At 41.2% G+C, this 25,391-nt stretch overlaps 1 protein-coding gene across 4 annotated transcripts in view; it reads right to left on the reverse strand.

The window, feature by feature from the left end:
- The window catches only part of LOC124034414 (homeobox protein cut-like 2), a 130,134-nt gene extending 111,095 nt beyond the window's left edge, over positions 1-19,039 (reverse strand). For all 4 annotated transcript variants that reach the window (XM_046347604.1, XM_046347603.1, XM_046347602.1 and 1 more), the window contains exon 1: positions 18,782-19,039. In XM_046347604.1, the coding sequence (XP_046203560.1) occupies positions 18,782-18,844 (63 nt within the window). In that variant the 5' untranslated portion in view covers positions 18,845-19,039. The remainder of the gene's footprint in view (positions 1-18,781) is intronic.
- Between the last annotated feature and the right edge of the window lie 6,352 nt (positions 19,040-25,391).

A 25,391-nucleotide genomic window follows, 5' to 3' on the forward strand; every position in this document is an offset into this window, starting at 1 on the left:
TTAAAGTCATGAAATGCTTAGGTAAAAGAAGGGAACAAAGCTTTGCAAATGTCTTGCACTGTCAGGAGCAGGGTTTTTTGGGTTTGTGATTAATTCTATTTGGATAAACATGAAAGGGAGGGGAGAAATGGCTCCAGCTCTAGGAGGTAGGGTGTCAACTGATATAACCCAGTGCTGACATCCAGCAGAGCGGGCTCGCTCATTGATGTGGCAACGTCTCATTTTCACCAGTTTGGGAGCAGACAGTTTTGCAGCGCCTTGCGGTTCTTAATTATCTTCCGACTTTGTCTAATTCAATCAACACAACTCAGATCTGGCTGCGAAATGGCACTCAGATGCCCTCAAGCTCAGCAAGTCAGAAAACACTGAATAAGTGGAACAGTCAAACTGACAAAATGAGCAAAGCACATGAGAAATAACTGCTACTTTATCTCTTGAGCTGAAACCTCATCCATGTTAGATGCTGTGGAGGAGGGTGTGCAAGCCGGCGATCAGCTATCTGTCTAAGTTACAGGATAGCATTCAGAGGGGACACAGAAGTTAAGTGCTGTGATGACGCTGCAGAGGATGCCTTGCTGTACTGTAGGAGATCAGCTTGTCACAGGAGACTGAATTCCCCTAGTAAAATACTTCCTGATGAAGCTCATATTTTATTCCTAATACAACACTTAGACAACCAAGATAGACAAAATACAATTATCTCCTACATATACTTGGGGGTACTGTCTCTACCAGACACAACATTTTTGCTAACAGACACTTCGGAGATAGAGGCCATTGGGGATTAAATTGTTTGCCAACCTCCAGTGGGAGAGAAAGGAATACAGGAAAGGGAACACGCAATTTCAGTTAACCCCCAAAATAAACCCTGCCAGACCACCACTATCCCCCTTCTATCTAATTCCAAGAGCACTACATTATTCAATTTAGTAAGCTCAAATAGCAGTGGGGCCCGTCATCATTAAAAATCCTTTACTTTTGCGCTGACTGCCAAGTCTGTTTTGCACTACAGACTGCAAAACCCAACAATGGCAGATTAGTGAAAACCTTCTCCCGTTGCAATAGAGGTTAATAAAAAGTGACAGGGCTAAGTCCGCTCCGATTAAGTATGCTGAGAGATAATATAGCAGTCTGTTACATCAGATGGTTATTGGATTACACAGCATGCACAACAATTACATTTTTTTTTCCGGCACTCATTGAAATAGGCTCGGAGTCTGCGAGAACACTTCAAAAGGCGGTATTACAATAACCTCAGTTTTCAATAATCTCCCACTACTACAGGACGTACTGAAGCTGTTCGATCATACTGAGAGTCAACCCCTGGTGGATTGTTTTCACGATAATCCATTAATCACATCTGAAATCATGATGTGCTTTGAAAGGCTGGTTATGGCACACATCAACACCATCATCCCAGACACCAAGACCCACTTCAATTTGCATTTGCAACAGATCCATAGATGACACAATCTCAAATGCACTCCACACTGCCCTCACCCACCTAGATAAGAGGAATACCTATGTGAGAATCAGTGGAGGCTCCTCAGGAGGAAGGGGAGGACCATCCTCTTCAGTGAATTTCATAAAAATGGTAATATATTTAAAAATCTATCCTTTTTAGGTAACAGTATACTAAATATATTCATGTCACCAAATAACTGATGAAAAGACTATTTTGCAAAGGTCTACGGTAGCCTCAACAACACTATTTAGGGTAGCACCATGGTGTAGCCGGAGGACAGCTAGCTTTGATCCTCTTCTGGGTACATTGACTTCAATAAAAAATCTAGGAGACTCATGTTTCTCACCCCATTCCATAGACTTACACAGTAATTATGAACACTTCCGGAGGACATCCTCCAGCCTATCAAAGCTCTTGCAGCATAATCTGACATGTTGTCCACCCAATCAAAGGATCAGATATTTGATCTAGTACTGAAAGCATAAGCTACAGCTAGCTAGCACTGCAGTGTATAAAATGTGGTGAGTAGTTGACTCAAAGAGAGAGCAAGATAATAGTTGAACAGTTTAGAACAAATTAATGTCTTCCAAAATGAAGGAAAAGCAAGAGATAGATTTTTTCATCATTTTTTCACTTACTTAGCTAGCAAATGCGGCAAGCTAGTTTAGCCTCCTGAAACACCCTGCTCAAACAGAGGGATGCTATGTTAGCTAGCTGGTATTAATAATTTATTGCCACCGGGGCCCGCCTGTGTAACTGTTTACTGACTGTACACTAACCTTACTGCATGATTGTAGCGGGTTTAATAACGCGTTAGTTCTATTAGCTATCCTGACTATGACGTTACTTTAGCTAATATAGTGACAAAGATGTAGGCTGTGTGTAGCGGTTTGGTTTGGTAACGTTTTTCACCTGGTCACATACAACTGATGTGTTGTGTATTGAAGTCCACAAGCAAAGGGAAGAGGTGAGAGGAGAAAGTGCACAGACGCTAGAAGGAATAAAAAGTGGCTGCTATGAAAGTGAACTGTGTTTACGTGTGATCAGGGGTGTATTCATTCTGCCGATTCTATTGAAAAAGTTTCTTAAATGGAGGATAATGGAAGAAAATGGGGATAAACATACCTGAATTTGTTCAATAGAAACTCTAATTTGCAACTGTTGGACTAATGACTACACCCTATATCAGCTAGTTGCAGGCGGTATTGAACATTACCGTCTGTCCATGTGTCACTGTCTGTCACCTGAAACTTGTCTCTCAACCTGCGTGCACCTACGTTGTAAACTTTCATTCATAGGTAGCAACATCACGATGGGTATAGGGAACATTTGAGTATCATGTAGTAGCCTAAACCTAGCACTGTTACATTGAGCTGGGTGAATGGAATGAGAGTCATCCAAAATGCTGTATTAGAAATAAGGCCATGCTCATGAAAAACAAAAAAATTGTCCTCCCTCATTTTAAACGGCACTGACCGCCACTGGTGAGAATACTGTTCATAGACTACAGCTCATCGTTCAACACCATTGTCCCCTTCAAGCTCATTACCAAGCTTAGGCCCCTTGGACTTAACAACTCCCTCTGCAACTGGATCCTGGACTTCCTGACGGGCCAACCCCAGGTGGTGAGGGTAGGCAACATCACCTCTGCCATTGACCCTCAACACAGGGGCACCACAGGAGTGTTTACTTAGTCCCCTCCTGTACTCCATGTTCACCCACGACTGTGTGGCTACGCATGACTCCAACATCATCAAGTTTGCTGACGACACAATGGTGATAGGCCTTCAAGTTCCTCTGTGTCCAAATCACTAAGGACTTAAAATGGTCCACTCACACAGCGCATCTTCCCCCTCAGAAGGTGAAAAGGTTTGGCATGGGCACTCAAATTCTCCAAAAGTTCTACAGCTGCACCATTGAGAGCATCTTGACTGGCTGCATCACTGCTTGGTACGACAACAGCACTGTCCTCGATCGCTTGGCGCTACAGAGGGTGGTGCGGATGGCCCAGTACATCACTGGGGTCAAGCTCCCTGCCATCCAGGACCTCTATACCATGGGGTTTGAAGGGAAGGGCTGGAAAATCTTTAAAGAATTAAGCCATAGACTGTTCTCTCTGCTTCCGCACGTCAAGCGGTACCGGACACCAACAAGCTCCTGAACAGCTTCCATCTCCGAGCCATACGACTGCTAAATAGCTAACAGAATGGCTACACGGACTATCTGACTTAACCCTTGTATTGTGTTTTATTTTTGCACTGTCTATATGCACACTCACAGGACTCTACACACTCCCTGACACTCCAATACACACATAGCATGCACACACATTTATACTGACTTTACACACACGCACAATCATCTAGGATGCTGCTACTCTGTTTATCATGTAAGCTGATGCCTAGTCACCTTACCCCTATACATATCTACCTCTATCCCTCCAGTACGCCTGCATATTGTAAATATGGTATTGAAGCTGACACTGTATTCAGCTTCTTACTTTGTTGTGTTCTTCTTATTTTAATCTCTTGTGTATAAATTACACCAAACCAGTGAACCAAAATGGAGCAGGTGGCAGGTTTTTTCTTAACCCTTGCTAGCATTTATTGAATTGAGCATGATACTTTAGGCTAGTTAGGTGGTCTTAGACCTTTATCTTATGTCTTCTTGAATACAGAGTTGAGTCAATTTCTCCAAAGATGCCCATGTAGTAAACATATTGTAATTTACAGTATCTACCTTTTCCAAAGGGGGGTCAATCAGTGTGTCTCCTGGGGTATTCCCCACTGGCCCATTCCCTCTGATAAATTTCAGTGCCTTATGATTAGGTACATAAAATGAGTCATAGATCTGGACGGTAAATAAGAGCTCGTCATTGAGGCTGATGCCAAGCCAGGCTCCACCTCCTCCAGATAGTCCCTCAGACTCCTCCAGATAGCCCCTCAGACTCCTCCAGATAGCCCCTCAGACTCCTCCAGATAGCCCCTCAGACTCCTCCAGATAGCCCCTCAGACTCCTCCAGATAGTCCCTCAGACTCCTCCAGATAGTCCCTCAGACTCCTCCAGATAGTCCCTCAGACTCCTCCAGATAGTCCCTCAGACTCCTCCAGATAGTCCCTCAGACTCCTCCAGATAGTCCCTCAGACTCCTCCAGATAGTCCCTCAGACTCCTCCTATTGAACTGAAGATAAAAAAGGTTCCAATAAATGATGCTGATATTTCCTTGGAGATGTTGATGCTGCCACCACGAAGCACGCTTTGCTTGCATATGAATGCAAACTAACAAAACTAACTGTTTACTGGTTCTGTAAATTCAGACAAATGTACTTGTCGTAAAGTCAAGCACCGGCTCCTCTTTTCAATATTATGAAAAAAACGCCACCATTGGCAAGATAGCCACAAACCACCTGACCCTCTGTCTAATGCTTTCACATGCTGTTGTTATGACAATGTACTGTGTTTGTGTCTTTGTGTAAACGCTTTTTAACCGGTAAAATGATATGTAATCAATGAATCAATCCCACCATAAAAAGCATAATACAGTACATGCATTTATTAAAAGTACAGATGCCATTCAATGGACTATTAATCCATGCATGAAATAAGCATGGAAATATGGCTTTGGAGTACATTCACTTTTACTTTCACACTCATGGTAATGTCTGAAGAATGCTCTGTCATTTCAGTCTCAGGGCCAGTGCAGTGAGGGTTGATGAGTTCAAAATGAATGTAGATGCACTGATGGACACTTGCTTCCCAGCCTCAGCTAATCATTGTGGCCGGTTCGTTTACACTGGTCCAAAATGACTCCCTGAACGACTGCCTTTGCATATTAAGCAGACAAGCAGACAATAGAGACACTGCTGGTGCACAAGAGAGGAACTAAACATGAACATTGACGTGGTGGGAAGAGACACCCTACTGGGCACAGACATTAGTTCAACGTTTAGTTTGATTTACATTTGGTTGAATTGTAAACTAACGTGAATTCAAAGTGAAATCAACCAACAATGTCACCATGTCATTGGATTTAGGTTCAAAGTTGGGTGAAAAAAAAAGAAGACGAAATTCCCTTAAGTTGATGACTTTCTGCAAATGCAAGCAGTTTTCCACACTGATTCAAAGTCATCAGACTTTCTTTTTTAAATTTTACCCCCCTTTTCGTGGTATCCAATTGTTAGTAGTTACTATCTTGTTAAACTACTATCTTACTATCATATTAAACAGGCTTGAGAGATGCATTCAAAATACAGTGCACAATGAACAGACTGTGTCACATACCTTTCCTAAGGTTACATTTTTAAATGTCTGTTTCAGACCCTACATCAAAAACACATATCGTGCATTTGTCTATTTCAGTAAATGGGGTCTCAATATTGGAAAAAAAAAGTACAACGTTAGGAGGTTTTAAAGGAGGCTTTAAAATAAAAACTCAGAAAGTGTGTTTGCTACAGGCATGCAATCAGCATGGAATTCAAAAGCTAGCCCAGATTCCACAGTTGTATAATCAGAGAGCAAATGGAGGAAATGAACCCTTTTGGCATCATGGCACAAAGACACAAACATCTTCCCAAATCAGTAAGAAAGGCATTTTTAAAGTGACACCAACTACATTTTAGTCATTTAGCAGATATTCTTTTCCAGAGCAACTTGCAGGTGCAATTAAGTGTTAAGTGCCTTGCTTAAGTGCCTTGCTCTGGGTTTTGAACCAGCAACTTTTCGGTTACTGGCCCAACTCTCTTAACCGCTAGGCTACCTGCCACCCTTTTGTGTAACTTTGCACAAAACCATATTACTACATATTACTACCACATCTACTATGAGTAGCAAATGGTGGATAATAATAAAAGGACATACAAAGAATATTTTGTACACCTGATCAAAATGCTGAAGCATCCTTACACACAGAGACACACAGAGACACACAGAGACACACAGAGACACACAGAGACACACAGAGACACACAGAGACACTATGAGGGCAGTTGAGAAAAGAGGAGTGATAATAACAGATCAAAGGAAATGAAAAACACCTCATATTTCTCTGCAGATATTGAGTCATAACTAGATCCTGACAGCTGTTGTGGAGTGGGCACTGAACGTAGGGTTTATAGGCCTCTCATTATTTAACATGTTAGAGTCTCCCCATGGCCCTATGAAAATTTCATGGCAGTATTACAGCTAGTTCACTGGCTCCTCACTACTACTCAACGTTTATGCGCATGCAAATGGTAGAGAGAAGCCAAGGCAGCTATGATAAGGCCCTCTCGATTGGACTAACACAGACATAACAATAACTGTCCACTACTGTGTTCCTACAGAAGTAGACACCCACAATATGGAAAGACTGGGATGAGGAGGATTTGCTGGGACCTGAATATAATAATTTTGCTCTTAGAGATAAGTATCAAAAGGCCAAAGCCCAGGCAAGACGGACCCATGACTGCAGTGGTGCAGTAGCCTGACTTAGATGGTTCCTGTCTCTGGATCTGCATACAGAAAAAAAACATTCCTGTAAATAAAGACAGCTGTCTGGCAACTGTCTTCCCAGCGACAATTATATTGACCGTAGTCAGATGCTCCACTGATTAAAAATTGATCCATTTAGAAAATTCTAATCAACTGAACAGGATTATTTCATATGTGGGATAAGGTGGAGTGGAGGTGGTGGTGGGGCAGCAGCTGACACAGACCTGTTATTAACCCCTGCACCTCCACACAGCACCCCAGCAGCACCCGTCCCCTAGCGCCCCGGGACCAGACACAGCCCAGACGCCCTGAATTATTCAGTAGTCTAGCAGAGGCTACGGCCACCTTGTCTATTTATGCGTGGCAGAAAGGGGTAGTGGCTCTAATGGCCTGTCCAGAGGAGCCCTGGGTCCCAGTGGAGTCACCCGTGGAGGGAGGAGGGGCCGTAGCGTAGGGCTGCAGAGGATGTAAGAGAGAATTCATCAGTGGCTGAGGTCACAGCGGGTTAATGATGTCGCACGTCTAGACGGACGCTGGGCTCACACCCGTCCCAAAAGGCTATGGCGTTGTGGCCGGGGTCCACTAATATTTTTATCTCTAAAGGAAAACTAGTGCCTGCCAGAACATGAACTCTTTGGGGGCATTTGTAATAAGCTGGTGTAATTGACTTTCGCCATGGATCCACACATGGTTACACTGGGTGCATCCATATTTCAACCACCACATAAACCAAATGAAACAATGACCACTTCGGCTGCTGGTGATATGTACTGGGATTTGCTATATGTTTTGATGGCACTGTCTACCACAACATGCGATCTAAATAGAAAATCCCTCAGGTGAAGACAGAGAGTTCACTCCATATCATAAACAACTGAATACATCAAATGAGGGGATACCTCTTCAATTCACAATCACTAGGAGGAATTCTAAGCTCGCCTACAGAGCCCCCTTGATTAGTGACTACATACACTTACCCCCTTATCATCACACAGACAACTAAAACCACTACAGTGGCACCTCCACCACGGTAGAGAACAGCGGAGACTTGAGGGAGGAGCTAAAGGAGGTTGGGCTCATTGTAATGGCTGGAATGGTATAAATGGAACGCTGTCAAACATGTGGTTTCCATATGTTTGATACCGTTCCATTTATTCCATTCCAGCCATTACAATGAGCCTGTTCTCCTATAGCTCCTTCCACCAGCATCCTCAGGCAGAGAGTCATTCAGTAATCAGGGCATCTCTCCCTGAGAGGTTAAGGCACAAGGGTGGAGAACACTCTTGGCAACCGCTCTGTCTTCTATCACCTTGGTGATCATGTTGTGTCACGTTGTGTCACGCAGGCCTGGGCAACCACAATCGGGGGCCTGATTGGTGTCACATTTTTGCCCCAGCTAACACACCTGACTCAAATAATCAACTAATCATGATCTTCAGTTAAAAATGCAATTAGTTTAAATCAGGTGTGTTTGCTACGGATGGGGGGGGAAAGTGTGACACCAATCAGGCCCCCGAGGACTGGAGATGCCCAGACCTGTATGTAGTGCATCCGCCCAATCTATCTAAGGGATAAGCACTACAGGAAAATTAGGCACAGGAGAGCACAACCTCCTGTGTAGTCCAGAGACAAGCCAATCAACAACAGCAAAACACATCTAGGCAAAGTAGCACTGACAGAGAGGGGAGTAAATTCAGATTTACAAACTGGTGAAAAGTAATCAACAGTATAGCCAAGCACCAAGCCATCGTCAATTGAGAGGACAAAAAGATAATCAAGTTCAGGCTAGGGTTAAAGAAGCATATTTATAATATCATCCAATGTAGATTCATGAACTTCAAGGTTGGGTTCTTTAAGAGAGAGTGTGCTCGATAGGTCTGATGAGGCGGAATGAGTTTAGCCTTCAATAGGCATATGTACTCCCACTCCTGTCCACTGCTCTCTGCTTATCCTGCATCTGATGCCAAGCACATTTACTGTTGAGGTCAACATCTCTGCCATGATTGAACCAAACCAAGGGCATCCCATGGCAGGGTAGAGAGGACACACAGACACACACACACCCCTCTCTTATTTACACAAATGTAATTTCCACAGCTCCATGCCTCAAGGTGACTGACTATGCACATAACTTAGAGATCCACATGGGCTCTCCTGATGGGGATGTCATAACAATGAGAAAACAAGGTGGGGGAGATGCACTATGAACATTCAAAACACTGTGAAAACAGAAGTCGACAAAATACAACAACCAATGTCAAATGTGTTCTAAATAATCATTTTATACACAAGAATTGCAAACCAGTTGGAAATATGCAAATCACAAGATGTTTTGTGTGTAATATGGCTATGGCTAATGAGCATGTGCTATATTTAACATTCATCCACAGGCATGCAATTTGAGAGCAACATGAACTCATCCTCTGTGCAAAGACAGTCATGCTGCCTAAAGCTACAACTCCTGATGTGAGGAGAGAGAGCACCTAGGGTAAGGGATGCACTTTAAATGCTGCCCTATTCAGCAATCCACTGGTCCAATGGTGTGTCATAATATAGGCGCTGGCCCTCAGGTTTAAACCTCCCTAGAGACGGAAGAGAAAGGGAGACATCACACGACCACATTTTTCTGTTTCAATGGAAGTCAATGAACTACATAGACCAGACCCAGCTGCTATCGCATTGGTGTTTATGGGAGAGCCACCCCCTGAAGTAGACAGGAACTTACAATTAAAAAAAAATGGTAAACAGCCTGAGTGAACTATCTTCATTTATCCGCCATCTTTGCCTCCCTATTCCTGCTCTTCTCTTCGGGGTTTTCTTCCTCCAGTCCCATCCTGTAGAAGCCTAGAGCAACGTTTAGCTAAACCTGCTGGCCTACGTAGGCAGAGAGAGTCCCCAGAGGGCTGAACAATCAGACAATTTCAAGATCATGAAGCATTAAACCAATCCCGGCAGGGTACACTAATTAAACAGCCGAGCCCGGCACAGCCAACCAATCCCCACAGAGCAATTAAATCCATCCCCTCTAAAACACTGTAGAACCTGTCTGGGGAAAACAGCCAAGAAGAGAGAGAGGGAAAAAAATTATCATAAAATTAATCTGGAAAAAAGGGAAAAACTATAGGAGAATGCAGTAAGAGACTAACAAGGGAAATTGAAAAGGAGCGATTTAATTCAGCTCTTTGTTCTTTTTCTCCTTTATTTTTTTAAAATTACAATTCAAAATGCCTAAACAGTCCTTTTCTTTCAACTGACGAGGGGGATTGTGACCACATTATAATGCAAAAACAGTGACCCTGTTGCCATGAAAAAGTGCATATTTAATTAAGATTAGAGAGTTCAGGATCCACCTTGAGACTAGCAAAAAGAGAGGCCTGCCTCAGGGCCTACATTACAGAGCTGCGAACACAGTTGCAACACACAATCAATACCCCAACGTCCTCCGCCATCAACATAAATTAGAAAGTGACAACAGAAGGATGCCATCAGTTGTGATTCCAAAATAAGCGTTTGCATGGAAACGGAGGCGTGAGGAATGTGGAGAGGGGAGCATGGCTATGTGGGGGCAGAACTGATGTCTGCGACATTGCTCTCTCATCCCTCAGAACATACCCAGCAATCTGGGAACATTCCCAGAACATTAGCTAACATTCCCATTAAGTTCTAGTTTTGGATGATAACGTTTGGATGATAATGTCCCACAAACATTCAAAGAATGTTTTTGATCATCAAATATAAAAATAGGATATTCCAAGGATATTGAATAAACTAACATTCACTAAAATGTTGGTCACAACATCTGTAAAAAAAGACCACAGAACATTCCCCTAACTTTCTCATTAGGTTGCCAGGGAATGTAATTACATCATTTTCCGGTAATGTTCATACTGCCGCAACAAAATGTGGGAGCAATAGAAGTGGTTCTGAAGAAACATGACAGGAACGTTCTGCTAATGTTGATGGATATGTTATTCAAAACACACTGAACAACAAGCAGGGAATATTCCTACAATGGTCTCATAAAGTTATAGTGTGACATTATGATGGTTCTAATAACATTCCCTGAACATACTCCAGCAATAAAGTGCTGGAGCAATAGAAGTTCCCAGAATATTCTGTTCATGTTGAAGATATTACAACTAACACCTATAACAACAAACAAGAAACGTTCCTGCAAGACACTTGTAAAAGTATTAAGGTTATGACGATCCAGAATTGTTCTAAAAACATACTTCAACAATAATGGGAGTAGTTCTAAACACATTGCTGCAATGTTCTGCTAATATTGATGTATTGATTTAAAGAAATGGCATTTCAATCTTCTTACATGATTATATTTTATAAGGGTACTGTCCAGACATAGCTGGAGCTTTTTAAAAGAATGGTAATCAAGTAGGATTGAACCTGCGATCTGCCATCTTCAAGCCCTTTAGGCTACTAATAAAAATCAAAACAGCCAGACTTTAGAGTATATAAAAAACAGTTGTCGAGTAAGAAATAAAGGATACTTCTTTTTCTAGACAAAGACCAGAACCTGGAAGTCAGAGTAAAGGTGTAAACAGCTTTATATTTGTGTTAGTTTCATCCCAGCAGGCGCAGTGTAACAACTCCAGGGATCCCACTCCAGGGATCCCACTCCAGGGATCCCACTCCACCATTCCACTCTTTTTGCTCCAGCCATTACCACGAGCCCATCCTCCCCAATTAAGGTGCCGCCAACCTCCTAAGCCTGATACAACCATTGTAAGAATGTCATCATCAGATTTTGTGTTTTGGGAACCTATCTCTTGTAATGTCCCCACAATGTTCCCACAACCTAAAGGAACAATAAAATAACATAAAAAAATGTGTTCTGGGAAAATTCTTGCAACGTCGGGGGATTGTTTTTTCAACCTAATACAAACATTGTAATCATCAGCACAACTGGACAGTTTTTGTTGTTTTGGGAACATATCTATTGTCATGTCCCCACCATGTTACCACAACCTAAAGAAATGTGTTAGTTTGAAGGAAGTTGCTAACTGCTAACTAGCAAGACTTCCAGTCATTGCGCTAATTCTAGTTAGCATTGACTCGCAAAACTACCTCGGTATTTCAAAATACCGAACTATCCTTTCAGCTTTTATTTAGCTGGAAGTACAGAGACAAGACAAATGCATTTTCCTTATGGTGTTGAAAAGATGCAGAAATTACCAAAGAAGACATATGACAAGAGCAGTAGCGATGGCAGGGAAACAGTGGTCTGGATGGAGAGATAGACTTGCTCTCTCTTCTCTCTCTGGAGCGTGACAGCAGCTGCACAAAGACAGGACTGGCTAAAATAACAAGCCTGATTCATCGGTTTTTATGGTAACACACCTTTTGTATCATTTTGATAAAACAGAGGACATCTGCTTAGAAAAAAAAAAAAAAATTTAACACAGAAATAAAGGGGCCATATTTTCTCTTCCGTCTTCTGTTAAAATGAGGACAAATGGGCCCTAGAAAGGTGTGCAACGTAGAGTCCACCATATTCCTCCTTTCTAGTAAACACTCTGAGCAATGACACATAAGACCACCAGGGATCCCCAGAGACCCTTGAGAAGAGCAGGGAGGCATTGACGTCAAGAGCTTAGGGGCCCAGGAGCACCCTCCACACTATCCACACCTCCACTGCACAACAGAACAGGCCTGCTAGCATCCTCACCACACATCATACAACATACAAAGCCAAGCGCTCCCACAAAAACCAGGGTCTCCTTTTTATCCCTGAGAACAAAATGGACAATAGGGGGATGAATTACAGCCACTGAAGCCCTGCCAAAGACAGCAGAGAAAGGCTGGAAGAGGGATGAGAAAGATAGAGAAAAGGGAGGAAAATGGAGGGGATTCAATGGAAGCTCAGTAAAATGAACAAGAAAGGCTGGTGCTCAATACGTCTGCAGTGTTGTCAGACAATCAAAACAAATAAAGAGTGGCCGCTGTAGAGATACACAACTCAATATGGACTCACTGGGCAGGAGACTGGCTGCCAGCAGGGAGAAGGGACACCGCTTTATACCCATACCGATGAGCCACTACCTCTCCCGCTGAATCTCCCCTGGCCTTCCCGTCTGGCCAACTGCTGTGGAAGAAGAGCCTGCCGCCATGGAACCTTCATCCTGCAGACTAATGTGTCCCTGAAGTTTTGTTAAAGCTGGTTATTTACTCCTGCAAAGCAATTGCTTCAGCCTAGGGGCAGCAGAATAAACAAATAAAAACAGGACTGTGAAATAGTGCATGCCTTTTGCAATGAAGCACTGTCAACTACCAAGGGGGATTACTGCTTCAAAATAGGGGTGCAGGCTTTGGATAGGACATTTAGGTAAGGCTGAATGCTAAATCAGAGGGCGAGACACCTGAGAAGAATACAGAGGGTCATAAACAGATGATCAAAAACTAATCCGTGTTTCTTAAACAATATCTCAATGCATATCCTTGTTAGAAATGTTCTCACACTGTTCAAAGAAGAAGGCCTATGACTAGTTCTGTGAACGCAAGAACTCATCATCATTACAAAGACATCATCACACACCCATATCAGACTGCAGTACTTATCCTGCGAACAGGGGCATGAATGAGGTAAAAACGAATGCGGATGGGTATGGAAATCTCCTCGAATGAAGGTCAAAGTGATTAAGCTGACATTGATGACAGGTCTACTCTTTCTGTGTGAATGCTCACCGTGGCTGTCTCTAAACCCATTTGTAATTCCGCTCCAAACGATGAAGCATCTGCTTTGAAGTCTCTACCACTAATGCTACACAGAGAGGTTAAACAGCTTAATGCTGAAGTCTGTTTCACTTCTCTCTCTAATGTTGCCTGCGTTTTATATACCCGGGTTGTGGCTCCTGGATTTCACAACTCAATTTACCCCAGCTAGTTCTGTAAAAGCTCTCCCCTTTCTTATTTCCGGTCCTTCTCACTGTCAAAGAATAAGAAGGGGCTTATGGTAAATGAGACCATGGCAGACGTAACCCGTCCGTTATCTCCCAATGAGGAGGTGTGAAAGCATGTTTGAAGAATGTTTATCTAGCAGGGCATGGATGCAACACAGACCTGTGGTGATGAGGCTGCAGCTTCAGTCCCACTGCTTCTAAAAACCATGCTTAATCCACTGTGGCTTGGTTTGGAAAGGTCTGTCAAAGAGGAGATTGCAGGTCTAAACGGATGGACCCATCTTCTCTTTACTCGAGTATAAATTTAGGTCAGCTTGGTATCCATCTCTGACTCTGCATACGTTTGTATGTGGGAGTGAGTCAATTAAGACCATCTACACGTTTGCATTACATGTGCATGTATGAGTATGGCTGTCCTTATGTGATTAATATGTACCCTATGGAGGAGGTACGTGTCCACATGCCTACACACAAGCGTGTATGTGTGTGCATGAGCGTGTCGGTCTGTGTGTGCATTTTCCTATTTCATACCCTGGGGCTCTGTCTCCACCCATGCTGCCTCCCTGGGTTGCCCATGCTGTTTGTGGTTGAGGCTATCAATGGCTGCCTCTAGAGCTATTTCCCCCTCTCCTCCTTTATAGATCACTCAGTCATATTGGACAAAGCTTTCTCAGGACACAAACCCTAACCCTCAACCCTATAGTGCCCTAGACCTGGCATTTCCGGTAAATTATGAAATGATGGTAGGGCCTTATGTGACAAAAACAATAACGAGAAACAAATCTATTAAAGCATGATTGGCTGCTACAGCCAATTTGAGATTGCAGGGTTGGGTTTAGGGGGGCGGGAGCAGCCGGCAAACGGCACACAGAGAGAGCAGGCTGGTAGCAGCGGCAGCCAGGCTCACAGGCTGCAAAGCAATTTCACTGTTTGGCAATACTGTGGTCTCTGTCTGTGGATTAGAGCTGACACGGGATCGCCTGAGTCATGCTAAATGTATACAATCACAGCCTTTCGTTCCTGATCTAAACTCACTGCCTCAGAGAATGATGGAGAGAAGAGTATGGAGATGTGTGGGTCTGGAAAATACCATCAAATAAGTGCATTGCTTTTAAACCATATAAAATGAATACAGCATTCCATCACTATAAGACAACAGGAGGATTCTCAAATGTATTTTATATAAACCGGGAGCACAGTAATGATTTGAAGCTATAGTTGGTGTCTACATTTGGACAAGGTTACCGGGAAATCTGATAAAACACATTGCGTTACACTTCAAAATGTACCTGAGGAAGGTTGATTACTTTAAAAAATTATCTTCTAAACACATGATGTTTCCTCTATGATATTTTGGATAGCTAAAGTGTGCTTTATATTGTGAAAACAATAAACAATGTTATTACAATGTAATAACTTCGTAAACTGTGTCCTCTTGTAGTCTGACCTCACCTTTTTGTCACCTGGGTCTGAGAATGCTCCCTACTGGCTGAATGATATCCTGATTCGTGGGCGTTCTCGCTATTGGCTAAGACTTGTCTTGGGCCCGGCAGGACATCTCCTGACCCGTCCTTTCCATGGTCGCCCACGGAAATGCCATCTGGCTGGGGTGAATGATTACACTGGCAATGGCCGTGTGACCTGCGGCCAGCGGGAACCAAGGTCACTCCACCTCAATGCTCACTTTACCTGTTCTCTTTTTGTTAGGTTCGGGGTGAATCAGCCATCTCTGACTATTCTACCACAGAAATCAAGTTCACACACAAATTAATTAAAAATGAAAAGCTGAAATGTCTTGAGTCAATAAGTATTCAACCACTTTCTTATGGAAAGCCTAAATAAGTTCAGGAGTAAATATTTGCTTAACAAGCCACATAATAAGTTGCATGCACTCATGCAATAATAGTGTTTAACATGGTTTTTGAATGACTAGCTCATATCTCTGTACCCCAGACATACAATTATCTGTAAAAGGTCCCTCAGTCGAGCAGTGAATTTCAAACACAGATTTAACCACAAAGACCAGGGAGGTTTTCCAATGCCTCGCAAGGAAGGGCACCGATTGGTAGATTAAAAATAAAACAGACACTGAATATCCCTTTGAGCATGGTGAAGTTATTAAGTACACTTTGGATGGTATATCAATACACCCAGTCACTACACAGATACAGGTGTCCTTCCTAACTCTGTTGCCGGAGGGGAAGGGATTTCACTATGAGGCCAATGGTGTTCAGAAAACTGAGAATGGATCAACAACATTGTTGTTACTCCACAATACTAACCTAATTGACAGAGCGAAAATAATGAAGCCTGTACAGAATACAAATATTCCTAAACATGCATCCTGTCTGCAACAAGGCATTAAAGTAATATTGAAAATAATGTGACAAAGCAATTATGAATATGCCTGAATACAAAGTGTGATGTTTAGGGAAAATCCAATACAGCACACTACTGAGTGCCACTCACCATATTTTCAAGCATAATATCTGGCTGCGTCATGTTATGGGTATTCTTGTAATAGTTAAGGACAAAAAATAAACTGAATGGAGCTAAGCACAGGCAAAATCCTAGAGGAAAACCTGGTTCAATCTGCTTTCCACACTGGGAGATGAATTCACTTTCAGCAGGACAATAAAACAATAACCTAAGGCCAAATCTACACTGGAGTTGCTTACCATGAAGACAATTAATGTTCCCGAGTCACAGTTTTGATTTAAATCTGCTTGAAAATCTATGACAACACTTGAAAATGGTTGTCCAGCAATGATCAACAACCAATTTGACAGAGCTTGAAGAATGTTGAAAAGAATAATGTGCAAATATTGCACAATCCAGATTTAGAGAGATACCCAGAAAGACTAACAGCTGTAATCTGTGCTAAAGGTGATTCTAACATGTATAGACTCAGGGATGTGAATACTTATGTAAATTAGATATTTCTGTATTTCATTTTCAAATCATTTGCAAACATGTTTTCACTTTGTCATTGTGTGTAGAAACCCCCCCCGACTTAATCCATTTTTAATTCAGGCTGTAGGCCCTGAAGGCCATGTAGATATAAGTTTTATAGTAATTTCTGTAGATTCTATAAAATGTTCACTTTAGCCTACTATATAAACTCCAACATATGACTGACATCAATATTGGGATTTTTCAAGATGTTTCTTTTGAGTAATATTGCATTATTCAGTTAACAGTAATTTAGTCATGTTATCATTTTCAACGTTACATTATGAACATGAATGACTTTGTCAAACCGAATATCAGTGGCCTCCCGCTATGTTAAATCATAGACTTGATAGATATTTAGGTTGGAAACACTTTATTTTGAGGTGTCAGGCCTCATTCAGGTAGAAAAAAAAGTAATGTGCAAATTGATTTATTCGACTCAAACCTGAAAAAATGAGAAGTTGGCAATTTGATTCTAAGCATTGGCCACTAATGCCAGGATTGCAGCAAATTAATTATGTAAAAACATGGGATTTTGTAAGAGGAAAGACGTAAATGAATCTCGACGTAGCCTATAGCTACATAATAGCTAAACTCGCCCTTTGCATCACTGATTAAATGAGTAGGCCAGCGATTGGGGGGCACAATAACAACCGGCCACACAAGACAACCCAGAACAGATCAGATTTATTTTCGGCAGGCTTTTCCGCGGGACCTGGCTTGCCATGCTCCAGTCATTTCTCATATTACAGAACATCAATCATACAGTAGAGACTGTGCTTTTGCGCTGGCCGAGCCTGATTTACAAACATTAGCGAAGAATACAATTACAACAGTCCTTGCCCGAATAGCCTTGTGCTCACAATGCGGCTCGAGATGAGAGGAAGGGGCTATAAACATCTGTACCGAGACGAACAGATAAGCGAATTACATCGTCAACACTCTGGCTTTTTAGTGATGTCAAGTCTTACTGAAATTCAATTGAAAAGGTTAATAAAAAACGCTATAGTCGTATGTCAGTAGCCTAATAGGTTGTAAAACTATTTGTCAATTTACTAGACAAGTTTGTAAAACAGGATCATTGACAACTTTGTGATAACCAAGTCAATATAAGCTGTCTATTTTGTGAAATCCGCATTCAAATGTCTGACTATTCACTGAACACGCGTTGCATTAATCCTACATCATTGCCCTTAGTCAAAAAGACTATCATGATTTTACACATATGTTTTAACGTGCAACACCGGAATGAACAACAGCCTAAATAGATTACATGATAACGTCGTTGGTAGACTCAGCCTATAATAAATACGCGTCAAGTTTTTTCTGACTGGGCTATTATCTAAAAGATAAATAACAAACAGTCAATCAAGTAGGCTATCCAACGGTAGCTTATAGCCTATGACTTGAATAAGTGATGATTATTTAGCAGACGAACAGAAGAAGAAAAAAACTTTCATCAATCTAATTGTGGCAAACAAAGTTGATTTACAAGCAAAAACGAATGATCATATTGTTATCTAACACAGAAAATAAAATAGAACCAAATGTCGCTAAAGAGATCGTAAAACCACACACCACCATGACACAAATGGAATAAAACATTAAGCTGGTGAAAAGTTACGTCCTTGGAGCAAGATTCACGAGGACATAAAAAGTTTCAATCCGTTCTGTCTACACCACTGATGGGCATTATAAAGACCGAATCGTATACAAATAAGGTCTGTGTCCGTGGTGCTGATCCCAGTGGTGAACGCAGAGCGGAGGCTACAGAGCGCCTGTGCTACTCTATGGTCGTTCCATCGCTGATCAATGATTGAACTGAACAAAGGCAGAAAAGGATCAATTTCTAATAACTATCAATGCAACACCGCCGATTTCTTTCTCCATTCGTTCACAATAACAGATTTCCCATCATTTTAAAGTATACAATGTTCTATGAACACATGCAAGCAAAAGGGTAAAGGATAACACTAACCTGAAGCCGCCGTAGATCAAATTTCTTCCAATATTGAAACATCGATCCCACATCGGCGGCCATCTTGGGGGATATTGAAGATGTTTTTTTCAGCGGCTGCAATAAATATGTGGGCTGGATTTCCCTTGTTAAACAACGTTCACGATTACTCGTTCTACTTTTTAAAAAATGCAACGAACACAAGAAAGTCCACTGAACTAACGCAAATGTGTTTGTTAAAAAAAATAAGTGATGTCCTGGTGGACCGCGAGTGTTTTTGAAAAGAAAAATAGTATCAACGCATTTGTGCAGTCCCGGTTATCCGGACAAATTGCATTTGATTTTGGTTTGTCAAAGTTATCAATAATGACGTAAGGGGTTGATCAATAGCCTACCGTCTGGTAAAGGGAAGGAGAACAACAATGTAATCTATGCATATTGTGCTTATGGAAATCCGTCTACCATGGTATAAAACAGTTGCGTCCATATCTTCAGTCCTTAATAATAGTAGACTAAATAGTGAAATACACAGAACACCTCTTTTTATGTTTACACCCCTCCCTCCATTAGTTTAGGCTACAAATAACAGTGAATGGATGAATAGACTATATATCCATTGCACTTTGGATTTCTGCTCATCTGAATAAATAGGCGCAGATCATTGGCAATGCTCTGCTCTGGTGAACGAATAAAAACTAGTTTAATTTGTGATCATGTTAATTCATTACCATTTCAAAATGTGAAATAGTAATATCACAAAAACCTTAGCGCACACGCGCTCGCGTACACACACACATACATACATACACTGACGCTACACACATATCACAACTGCTGCTACAATACTTATTTACGATTTTCTACTACTGCTAATTCAAATTCTTGCCCCAAAATCCCCCTTCCCACTTAATGTGTCGTGAAAAGTGTTATGAAATGTAATGTCATGTAATATTTTAAATTGAATATAACTGCCTTAATATGTTGCTGGACCCCAGGAAGAGTAGCTACTGCTTTGTGTAAATATTGTACTATAGATTGTTGCCTTCCTGTTTTATACTTGGGCTAAAATGTACTATTCTATTCTACTGAGCCATTTACTTTATATTTGTAATTCTTATATTTTATTATTTCTTATTGTTGTTGTATTGTCTAGAAGGGACCTGCATGTAAGCATTTAATTGGACAGTAAATACCATGTGTATCCTGTACATATGACTTGTAAAAACTTGAAACTGATTTGAAATAACTTCATAAACATTTCACTGTCTAAACTTTGCAAAATGATTCCCACACATGCCTAGTTACTAATTATTTAGATATGTCAAAGATCCATTCAAAAATATATGAAACGTATTTTAGAACTTAGTTCATGTGTGAAAATGAATTAATCACTCTAGCAATTGGATCTAGCTTTGATATCTGAAATTGAACAGTGGCTGGTATATGGTGGGTTAACTGGGTCTCAGAAAAAGTGGGTGTGCAGGCATAGAAAACATCTAGTTATTGTATATCTGGGATACAGACTGGTACTGGATGATATGAGACCTGTAAAAACAAAGGCATATGGGATGTACTGAGTAGCCTACTTAAAATAATGCATATTATTGACAACTTGACACAAATCCTCTAGAGTCTACTCTGAGCAGTGCCCGTATGGGGTCAAATAACATGTTTATGAGGTCAATTACTGGATCTTAATTTTGATTAGATAATGAAAGATTATGGTGTGAAAACAGTACATATATGGTATCTGAGGAATTACAAACGTGTGTATTTCTGTTTCATCACATCTGTAGGCTATACAGGGGAAAGGAAGGGGAAAGGGGATGCCTAAGTCAGTTGCACATCTGAATGCATTCATCCGAAAAGTCTCTTCCACATTGACTCAACGCCTGTGAATCAGAGAAGGATTCATATGTAATGAATATCATATTGATATAGTGTTTTTCAGTGGTAGTTTACTTTTGAAGAGCACAGGTAGACAGACACATGTACATCAAATACGAAGACGATATATTACGCAGGCATTCATGTCCATCACCACTACTCTGGAAAACCTGCCTCTGTTTACATGAAGGGGTTTGTAAGAATTTGTTCTTAACAGACTTTCCTAGTTAAATAAAGGTTAAATAAATACAAATAAATGCATTTGTAAGACCAGTGAAGGCTGCAGACATATTCCATAATATACAATAAAGTTGTTTTCCATCATACTTGACTCTCTGTACACCATAGACTTGCATTCAAATTTTTGTAGTGGTGATGGTGGAGTTGGATGTTTTACCAACTCTGCACTTTCAACAAATAATTTCCTTCCACTATTCAACGCATACCGAGCAAAGCTAAGCTTGAACAAGAACTGTTTTAGTGTTGTCTGCGCCCCCTGGTGGCTGTACATGTTCTTAGGGTACAGTCGTGCACTGAATAATATTCTGACCAAACAAAGTAGGCCTAAGTAGGCCTATGTTACAATTAAACACATCCTTTGATTTAATTACCAAATCATTGATAAGAAAATACGTAATAAATGTACATACATGATAATCTGGAGCCATGTGAAATCACAAATATAGGAAAAAGTAATTAACTCAGGTCACTGTGAAATGCATCATAATGCTGTTTATGTGTTTATTCCATCATGACATCCCTTTAAAAACGTCTGTAAAGAGAAAATAATATGCATATATTGTTGTACTTTAGCAACTTAAAGTTTATTACTATCTGAACCATATGTAAGGGAGGAATTTCATATTCTCTTGCCAGACATAAATCACCTAGGGGGAATTATGAAGGAAGCTTATTAAAAGTTTCAGTATTATTGCGTTTTATTGGTTGCTCGAGGGTGGCAATGAGATGCAAGCCTCATATGAAAATAATAACATCTTAGTTAGCTGTGATTTATCTGGAAACTTAACATTCAAATTAGAGTTGATATGGAAGACAATTTCATGCCAGGGTTGTTGCCACAATAAACCCACCGGGCTGTGTGTTTTATGTAAATATATTTTTAGTCTAAGTTTGACTGAACAATTCAGCGCTTGCAGATTTCATTCTCAAGCATATCGATCAATCAACTGAGTGAGTAATCTCACATATTTGATCAACTTTTGAGCAGTGAATGAACAACCAATATTGACAGATGCAGCTTATTTCCACTTCTATTACATGTGTATCAAATGCAGTAGGTCAAGTAGAAAGAGATGATTAAATTGAAGAAGAGCCAGCAAAACTTTATCATTCAGGTGTATTACAAAACGTGCAGTATCAGTGGCTCATTTTCAAAGAGCCAAGATAAATTTGGTTTGACACATAGAAAAAAATGTGCTGCTAGCACTGCCTACTGGCCAACAGGGATAAATTGTTTTCAAAGTCAAGGCACGGGCAACCTAGTATCGTGTTTAAAAGTTATCTCCATTGCCACCGTCCATTGTTATGACAAAGCCTTTACAGTGTAGTGAAGAAGGCGCAACATTGCCTCTTCAATCACAGGAGGCTGAAGAAATTTGGCTTGTCACCTAAAACCCTCACAAACTTTTACAGATGCACAATTGAGAGCATCCTGTTGGGCTGTATCACCGCCTGGTAAGGAAACTGCACCACCCACAACCGCAGGGCTCTCCTGAGGGTGTTGCGGTGTGCACAATGCATCACCAGGGGCAAACTACTTGCCCTCTAGAACACCTACAGCACCCGATGTCACAGGAAGTCCAGAAAGATCATCAAGGACAACAACCACTCGAGCCACTGCCTGTTCACCCCGCTATCATCCAGAAGGCGAGGTCAGTACAGGCCCATCAAAGCTGGGGCCAAGAGTCTGAAAAACAGCTTTTATCTCAAGGCCATCGGACCATTAAATAGCCATCACTGCTGCCTACATACACAGACTTGAAATCATTGGCCATGTCACTTTAATAATGTTTACATATCTTGCATTTCTCATCTCATATGTATATACTGTATTCTATAATATTCTACTGTATCTTAGTCTATGCCGCTCTGACATAGCGCGTCCATATATTTATATATTTTTAATTCAATTCCTTACTTAGGTTTGTGTGTATTGGGTACAGTATATGTTGTGAAATTGTTAGATATTGCTGCACTGTCAGAACTAGAAGCACAAGCATTTCGCTACACCCGCAATAACATCTGCTAAACACGTGTATGTGACCAATAAAATTTGATTTGATTTGATTTCAGTGTAACATTTTCTGGTTATTGGTCTTGTAAATGTTAACAAATACCTACAAGCCTATAAGCCTCAGTCGAAAATCACTATGAGTAGAAAGGGCACATCATGCTCTGCTGCCTGCTTTAAAGAGCTGCAGTTACTGAGGAGGATGGCTTGTCTTTCTGACATTGGGAAAACAGTAAGCCTCTTGGACTTAACCCTTCTAATATATCCTATTTCATCAGACATCCCGGAATTTGTGCAAAAGGGTGTGTGAAGAACTGAGAAGAGACATAACATCAACTACATTGTGAGGGAGTATTTTCACATCGTCTACTTTGAAATCCATGCCACCCTGTTTGTATCACAATTCCTGTTTATCTCTCCTCTTTCTCCATCCATCCTTTCATCCATCCATCCATCCATCCATCCATCCATCCATCCATCCATCCATCCATCCATCCATCCATCCATCTATCTCCCATGTAGAGTATGTGTGACTCCGTTACAAAGACTAAAATGCATAAAGAAGAATCAAATATTCAAAATATATTCAATTAATTCAAATGCCCCCAAGAACACACCCCACCACTGACCGTCTATTTGGGTGGAAAATGTTTTGACTGTATAATTTGGATACTGTATAATTAGAAAATCCTTAATGGGCACCATACCCCTATTTTCCATAGCTTTTTTCCTGTGCTATGTGAGAAAGCCACCAATATGACAAAAATTCAGAAGTTTAAAACAAACAGAGCTGCTACACAGAAACACCTCTCATCACAATAGTTATGGTCCATCAGGAAATGTAATGGGACAGCTGGTGGATGGAGCCCAGCAAGTGGAGCTGTCAGTCAAACCTCTAGCTTTCTACTCAAGCCATATCTGATTCTAGTGTCTCTGTAATGTGATGGAGTGTTGGGCTGTTACTCTAAATCGTAGTTAAAGTACTGACAATAGTCCAAAAGGAAGGGGAATACTTAGTGCTCTTTACCAGTGTCATGGCCTATAGAAGGCATGGAGCCTTTATAGTGTATGGGTAGGGAAGGTTGGCAATGGGTGTGGTGGGGTATCAGTAGCCGAAATATCTACCCCCTAGTGATCATCCTGTCACATTATAAACCGTCCCTCTTTGCCCTTTTCCAGCTACTATACAGACGTGGTGAGTAGATGCTCACCCCTTGACTGGATCTAATCCTAGGAAGCTTCAGAGAGCCATATGCATTTCACTGCGTGAAATAAGTGATCCCAAATAGCTTTTTAGTCAGGAATCATTTGGTTGGGGATTTCCTGTTCTCTTCTAGTTGTATCTCTCTGGGGACAGGATGCTGGCAGTTCTCATATTTTTTGTTATTTAATGTACAGAAAGATTGAGATTGAGATGACTTCTCTCTCTCAGGTGTATTGCTGCTTTTTTTGTTCATCGAGAATATGAAATTGTTATTTTTTGGGCCGACATAGAGCAGATCGTTGGTATCTAACTTTGAGAGAATGGGCAAATTGAAGTAGAAGTAAGTTGTGTAAACAAATTAGAATCTTTCGTTTGTGTTCTTTATCTACTTTGCTCTGGAAATTCAGGAAAGACCTGCTGTAAGAGTTAAGATGTCTTTGAATGTCCAAATTAATAGATTAAGCAAAATTTCTGTGAATATCTGGGGGTGAGGACAACTGAGGACTGGAGCAAGGAGTAGAGATGGGAATAGAGATGGGACCAGTGACATCAAACATCAGATACCTTTCTGATAAGATGTAAGGCATATGTTTATTGAGGAGCAACAATGAGGTGCAAACATTTTCCATGGGTCTACGATTGTGTTCATCCTCATCTCAACCCATTCTGGATCAAATCATCATCAACTCAACTCATCATCAATGCAACTCAACTCCACTCTGCGCAGACAATCTTTCACTAAATTGAGATGAGTACATACCTATTGGCACAATGACCTTCAGCTGTGAAGCACAACTGTTGGTGGGGCTAATCCACAGCATCTGTTAGACATCAGCTGTCGAGAGATGCCTGCCAATCCTGGCACTGTAATGTCATCAGACTGCATTCCCATGCTCTGTTTTCACGATTCCACGGTAATCCCTGGCTTCATGAGATATCTCCAATCAAACGTGGCTCAGTGCACCACCCTGTCAAAGCCTAGGCCCCAGTGCATAATCCCTCATATGATCCAGGGGCTCTGAGTACGGGAGGACCACTCCCTCACCATGCTAATTATAGACTCCCAGAGAGGAGAGGGCTATGGAAATAATTGAATTGCAAAATAAGAAGTATTTCAGGTCTTCATTATGAAATGTGCGCTATACCATCAATCATGTTTAGTGTGCAAGGTTATAGTAACCACAGTCAGATATTTAGTTTGCTGGCATGATCTAAGTAGGTTATAGTAAACCTGGTCAGATATTTAGTTTGCTGCCATGATCTAAGTAGGTTATAGTCAACCCGGTCAG

Source organism: Oncorhynchus gorbuscha, linkage group LG04 (assembly GCF_021184085.1).
Source record: "Oncorhynchus gorbuscha isolate QuinsamMale2020 ecotype Even-year linkage group LG04, OgorEven_v1.0, whole genome shotgun sequence".
NCBI lineage: Eukaryota > Metazoa > Chordata > Actinopteri > Salmoniformes > Salmonidae > Oncorhynchus > Oncorhynchus gorbuscha.